The sequence below is a fragment of the Bombina bombina genome, chromosome 3, assembly GCF_027579735.1.
Source record: "Bombina bombina isolate aBomBom1 chromosome 3, aBomBom1.pri, whole genome shotgun sequence".
NCBI lineage: Eukaryota > Metazoa > Chordata > Amphibia > Anura > Bombinatoridae > Bombina > Bombina bombina.
In genome coordinates this window covers 1,048,659,357-1,048,666,088 of record NC_069501.1, presented here as the reverse complement: position 1 = coordinate 1,048,666,088, position 6,732 = coordinate 1,048,659,357, and the positions used below count along the sequence as shown (strand labels likewise).

At 37.6% G+C, this 6,732-nt stretch overlaps 1 protein-coding gene across 7 annotated transcripts in view; it reads right to left on the bottom strand.

Annotated features, from left to right (window-relative positions):
* Positions 1-299: 299 nt before the first annotated feature.
* The window catches only part of ZNF385A (zinc finger protein 385A), a 496,048-nt gene continuing 489,615 nt past the window's right edge, over positions 300-6,732 (bottom strand). For all 7 annotated transcript variants that reach the window (XM_053708271.1, XM_053708274.1, XM_053708277.1 and 4 more), the window contains 2 exons: positions 5,400-5,495; positions 300-5,207 (listed from right to left, as the gene is read on the bottom strand). In XM_053708271.1, coding sequence (XP_053564246.1) covers positions 4,980-5,207; positions 5,400-5,495 — 324 coding nt within the window. In that variant the 3' untranslated portion in view covers positions 300-4,979. The remainder of the gene's footprint in view (positions 5,208-5,399; positions 5,496-6,732) is intronic.

Here is a 6,732-nt window from a genome sequence, read left to right as displayed (position 1 = left end):
TTCAGCTATTAGCCTTCTTCTAAATTTGGGTAACAACGCATTTGAGGTAAAAGGGAAGGAATGACTTCATCAGGAACTATACAACATAGATGAAGTGATGAGAGGATGAAGTGACCTCACAGGCTGTAAATATTTAATATCCTTTACACTAAATCCACATTGAGGGTTACTGCAATATAAACTTGGCTGCCATAGAATACAGACTTCACCATAGCAGCCAAACAACATAAAAAAGCAACTATATGTCATTAAAACTGTTCATTCTGAAAAAAAAAAAATACACAAAAAAAAAACACAGATTGTTTTTTAAAAAAAGGAAGACACATGTTTTATTTAGATTTATCAATAAGACATGAAGATTGTAAGGAGCCTGCTGTGTGGTAGGAAACATTAGGCATTGATGTTGTGATTCTTACACTGCTCATGTAGGAGGCTTTTCCAGTAAATGGGGCCGAATTATCAATGTCTGTCCGTCATGATACGCTGTAGCAGATCATGTCCGACAGACATCGCTGAATGCCAAAAGCATACTCTGTCGGCATTTAACATTGCACAAGCAGTTCTGGTGAACTGCTTGTGCAATGCTGCCCCCTGCAGATTCACGGCCAATTGCCCGCTAGCAGGGGGTGTCAATCAACCCGGTAGTATGTGATCGGGTTGATTGCTGTCTGCCGCTCAGAGCAGGCGGACCAGTTAAGGAGCAGCGGTCTTAAGACTGCTGTTTCCGGCGAGCCTTGATAAATCGGCCAAATAGTCTCACATGGCTTTTGCAGGGTTTTAGGCCATTCCAATCCATTTGAAAATTCAGTTATTGTGTTGTGTTTCCAGTGGCTTTTCATGGAGTACATTTTAGCGATAATTTGAACTAGAAGAAGTGATCAGCAGCATTCCTATCTATCAGAAACACTTTCCTAGCAGCATTTTATATGATTACTGGTCTTTTCTATTTCCACAGCCATGACTTTGTTTAAAAAGGCATCTTTTCATTGGTATATCTTGGCTCTTCTAAAAGCCTTTCTCCAGTGTTTAAAGGGGTAATGGCTGGTTAATTATTGCACTCCCGCAAACAGGCAAAAATGGAAAACTCTGTGACATGCCTATTATTGTTTTTTTTTGATGATTTACCTGGGTTTTTCCTGTTATCCAAGTAAAATTTGGATATAGAAGTGTTAAGTAATTTTTGTGGCTTAATTAAAAACCATAGCTATTCAAATGGTTCAGAATGCCTTAGAAAGGAAGCCAAACATTGCTGGAGATACATACAATGCTTTTGTATTGCAAATTCTCATGGATTGGAATGGTAGGTTAAATTGTATTATAAATGGTTTCACTTCTGAGTGCTTTATTGTGTCTACAGTGACACAGCTTATTGCAGTGAAACCTTTCTTCCTTCAAAACATTCTTTAAAGGGACACTGAACCCAATTTTTTTCTTTCGTGATTCAGATAGAGCAATTTTAAGCAACTTTCTAATTTAATCCTATTATCAATTTTTCTTCATTCTCTTGCTATGTTTATTTGCAAAGCAAGAATGTAAGTTTAGATGCCGGACCATTTTTGGTGAACAACCTGGGTTATCCTTGCTGATTGGACAGCACCAATAAAAAAGTGCTGTCCATGGTCTGAACCAAAAATTTGCTGGCTCCTTAGCTTAGATGCATTATTTTTCAAATAAAGATAGCAAGAGAACGAAGAAAAATTGATAATAGAAGTAAATTAGAAAGTTGCTTAAAATTGCATGCTCTATCTGAATCATGAAATAAAAAATTTGGGTTCAGTATCCCTTTAAGTATGATCATAATGTGGTATTTGTTCTATGGAGTAAATAACTGTCTGTACTTCAGCAATGCCTTTTGCTCAACTCCACACAACAGCTTCCCACATTGCTCAACAAAAACAGTGTGTGCCCAGGTGAAAAATAAGACCCGAGGCAGAGCGAAATACTCTTTACTGTCCCATACACACATAAAGAAATGGTGAACCTTAAAGGACATAAAACCTAAAATCTTTCTTTTATGATTCACACAGAGCATACAATTTTAATCAACTTTCCAATTTAGTTCTATTATCAAATTTGCTTAATTCTCTTGGTCTCCTTTGTTGGAGAAACAGCAATGCATATGGGTGAGCCGATAACATAAGGCATATATTTGCATCCACCAATCAGCAGCTTCTGAGCATACCTAGGTATGCTTTTCAACAAAGGATGCCAAGAAAACCAAATTAGAATAACAGAAGTAAATTGGAAAGTTGTTTAAAATTAGATGTTGTCTCTAAACCACAAAAGAAAAAATGTAAGTTTCATGTCCCTTTAACAAAATAATCATTTTTACCCTGAAGAAATATCATTTCTGTACCATGGTGTATAACATGCCTTTTGGATCCCTCTTGCAGCCAAGTGCTAAATTCTAGGCAGGCTAAACAATGCTGCAAATATGGTAAATAAGAAGGGCTAATGGCTTTTTCTTCCAGTAAATATATGAATATATTAATCAGACAGTATACACAGCAGTTAGCCAATATGTCTGTACCAATGGGCAGCCGTTGACCACAGTCCAACAACAGGTGATAGAAAATGGGATTAGCATTGCTTTTTAAACTAGGGAGATGGGTATTTTCCAACTGAAAATATGATGCATAAAAGACCTACATAACTATCAAAGAAAAACAGTTCATCTAGAAACAATCAGACAAATACTGTTTTCTTTAGTTAATATGGCAGTCATTTTGTGCATAAACTAATCTTTTCAAAGTGGTTTTCCATCTCACACGCCAGTTTCACCACATAGTGCTTCTTTGGTGGACACACATTATTAGTTTTTCACGGCAGACACACTTTGGCTCCATATTATTAATAACGATTCATCGACCACATTAAAATATTGACATCTATTATGTCCAAAATCTACAATTTTCAGTTTTGGAATATTGTTCCATATTTACTTTAGAAATAAATTGAATTTTTATTATCTATCACACTCCATATCAGATGTTAAACTTGGTTTTATACCACTTGTATTGAATGAACATATATTCACATACATAAGTGAGAGGTGTAATTATCAACAAGTAAATTGTATGCATCACAATAACGCTTGCATAGAGTTATTAAAAAAAGGTCTTATCTGCCAAATATAGCGATTGTCAACGTATACAGGCTATAGTGAAACATTTGTGCGATTAATGTGCCTCATAGCTGACTTGTTTGAATACACCACCAATACAAATGCTTGGCATGACCATGCTGCAAAGAAAAAAAAATAAAGGATGCACTTAATGGAATACTTCAAGAATTCAAGTGCTCTGTTCTACGCTCTACAACAATGGCCGCACAGCACTGGTGAAACATAATTACTGCAGTTGTCTGAGGAGATCTATAGCTGAGTTGTTGATGAATAGAAACTCAGATGAGGGTATAAGAGTCTGCTGAGAGAGGATCTACTTTTCATTTTTAGGATGTGAAGTGTCTCTTCTATTTAAGAGATCCTCTGACACTTGGTTGTCAGAGCTGGCAGTAACACATTATGAATATCCTAGCAGCAAATTCAATGCAATCACTGAATGCGCCGCTGACCACTTGTTAAGAATGTCAAAAACATCTTACAGCTGCCTTTGAATTAAGGGTACAAGTGTGTTTCTATATATATTTTCACCTTTTCTGCTGTAGTTTAACTTAAACAGTGCCACCAGCTGGTGACTTTTGAAACAGCAGATGTATAATGTTTTATTTTATAACTATACCAGTTATCTAAGAAAAGGCAATGCATTATTAAAACACTTACAGGATCTAAAACCCACCCATTACGTCTGCTGGATAAAAAGGGCATATAGCCTCTTATATCTATTCCAAACAGACTTTTAGTCAAGTGGTCCTAGTATGACATAAAACACATCTATGGCTACAGTTATTTAGTGGAAACACCCTGTGGTTCAAGTGGAATCTGCAAAGGGAAGTGTAGTCAGATTATTGTTTCCCATTTGCCGCAAGAGATCTGCAGAACATGCTCTGCATTAACTAGATAAGAAGTTTAAACCTTACATACTAGATCTCATATAACCCAAGACAAGAACACATGCTTTATCCCTGAAGTTAGTGGTGAGTAAGGTTCTTGTCTAAAGCTACACATATAATAAAGCCAAGGAGATTTGTTGGATGGGTCATGGGTAGTGGAGAAACGGGATGTGAAATGGCCAGTTGTAGCCTATAGCATATTGCTGATTTAAGCAGAAGTATATGAGCACAGCAGCATGGTTCAGATTACAGTCCTCACACATCTCAGAGATAAAGCAGTCCAATTTTAGTAACAATCTCTGCTTCCTTGTTCCCTTTTCAGAGTCATCCCCTCCCCATAGTGCTTAAGAATCCCTTACCAATGTATCATCCAGTTTTCATTTTCAAGGTTACAGAAATAATTATCTTAACCACTTTACAAATTCTTTGAACTGTCCAGTTTAACCCAAGAAATACAGCAACTCCTTAGCAACAGATTCTCAATCCCACTGAATCTTTGCTAGAGCCTTAGAGGCTACAGGCTCCAGCTTATATATTTGTGCATCCACTTAGCTTTTCACTTCTGGCCATGTGCCTTAGTACTTAAACCCTGAGCCATCAGTCCTTTTAAAGATGTAGAGTGTAAACCCTGAGCCATCAGTCCTTTTAAACATGTAGAGTGTGTCCTGTCATGTATTAGCTTGTGGCTGAAACATCCTTGCCTTTTGGTACCTCCTTTGATGACAACTTTATAATGCCCATAACCACAGAAAGCAATGAGGTTCCACACAACACTAGCCCATTTTCCCAGTGATGCTGTATGTGTCCTGGCAAGAGCTGTGCATGGTGAGATGTTCCATATACTATGTTTTTTGAGGGAAGGGTAACATCTGAGCCTTGGGAGACCTGGACAAGTTCTGCCTTAGTCCTCTGGGTGCAGGTTTACTTTCCAGTGAATCAGTGAGAGAGGTACAGGCAGATATGTCTTCTTAGTAAGGGGAGAAGAGGATAGTGCCATGTGCAGTTCTGATGGGCCCAGGAGCTGGTCGGAGTAGGTGATGAGTGATAGGTGGTGTTTGCAGAAGGGGAGGTGTGGGTGCTGGATGTAAACTTAGAGGAGACCTAACTGAGGCTGCTGCCATTGCAACTGCAAATGGACTGGGGAGAAGCCCTGCAGATAATGACTTGGTGAGGCCTTTGGGGAACACCAACCCAGCCTGTAAAAAGAGAGAGAACATTCGGTAAGTGTGGTATAAATAAACTCAAAGCCAGTATTATCACTCTCAGGTATTACTGTGATTTATATCAGATGGTCCAACTCCCCCACACTTATTTTTAAACCTCTTTCACATGAGTAGTATTTTTTGCATCAAAGTAGCTGTAAAACATTAGCTGAGCTGATATCTTACCGTAAGTTCGTGAAAGTTCTGCTGTTTCTTGTGCCTGCTCAGTAAGGGGTTAGGTTTCCCAGAAACTCCATCACGGTGTCTGCGACTTGAGATGTGCTGGTGGGAGTGTTTAAAAAGGAATAATGTTTAATGATTAACACAGATGACAGCAACTACCATAAGCTATATGATTAAAAGATTCAAGTAAGCAAGATTTATGTAAGTGAGGTATACTTAAGTGCTAATGATTCTAGTGTATAAATACACTGCTCTTTTTTCTTAGAACATTTTAACATATTCCCTTTATTTACTATGGGCCAAACTACAAGTGGAGCGCTATTTAATGCTACTGCTCGAGTGTTAAAGGGATAGTGAACTCAATTTTTTTTCTTTCATGATTCAGATAGAGCATACAACTTTAAGCAACTTTCTAATTTACCTCTATTATCAATTTTTCTTCGTTCTCTTTAAATCTTAATTTGGAAAAGTAGGAATATAAGCTAAGGAGCCGGACCATTTTTTGTTTCAGCACCCTGGCTAGCGCTTATGATTGGTGGCTGCATTTAACAAACCAATAAGCAAGTGCAACCCAGGTTCTCAACCCAAAATAGGCCGGCTCTTAAGCTTACATTCCTGCTTTTCAAATAAAGATACCAAGAGAACGAAAAAAAATGTTAATAGGAGTAAATTAGGAAGTTGCCTAAAATTGCATGCTCTATCTGAATCATGAGAGAAAAAAATTGGGTTTACTATCCCTTTAACTCCACTATAACTAAGTCTTTTGCACGCATCGGGTTGCGCTCATATTACAAGCTGAAAGTAAAAAAGTAAAAAGTTATCGCTCGCGTGCTAACCCGATGTGCATGAAAAGCCAAACTTTTAATATCACACACGCGATAAACTATTCCCCCATAGAAGTCAATAGAGCAAAAAAAGCTGAAGAAACCTAACAACCTACTTGAACGCAAACCCAATCACATATTCTTAAGTGTGCTAACCGACATGAAAATATGAATATTTCACATTCCAATGCTCTTCACATAGAAGAATATGTTCTACTTATTCATAAATACATATTTCTATATATATGTTATGTTTTTGGTACAATATATAGCTATACCTATATACAGGTGGCCCTCGTTTTACAACGGTTCAATTTACACCGTTTCAGAATAACAACCTTTTTTTCCAGTCATGTGATTGCTATTGAAAAGCACTGAGAAGCAGTGAATTTATTAAAATAGCCAGTAGGTGGAGCTGTCCGCTTGTGTTGCAGCAAAGCCAAGCAAGCTGAATTTAATCAGTTTAACCAGACCTGAGCTATTGAGCAGATTTCAAAGAAACAAGATTTTCC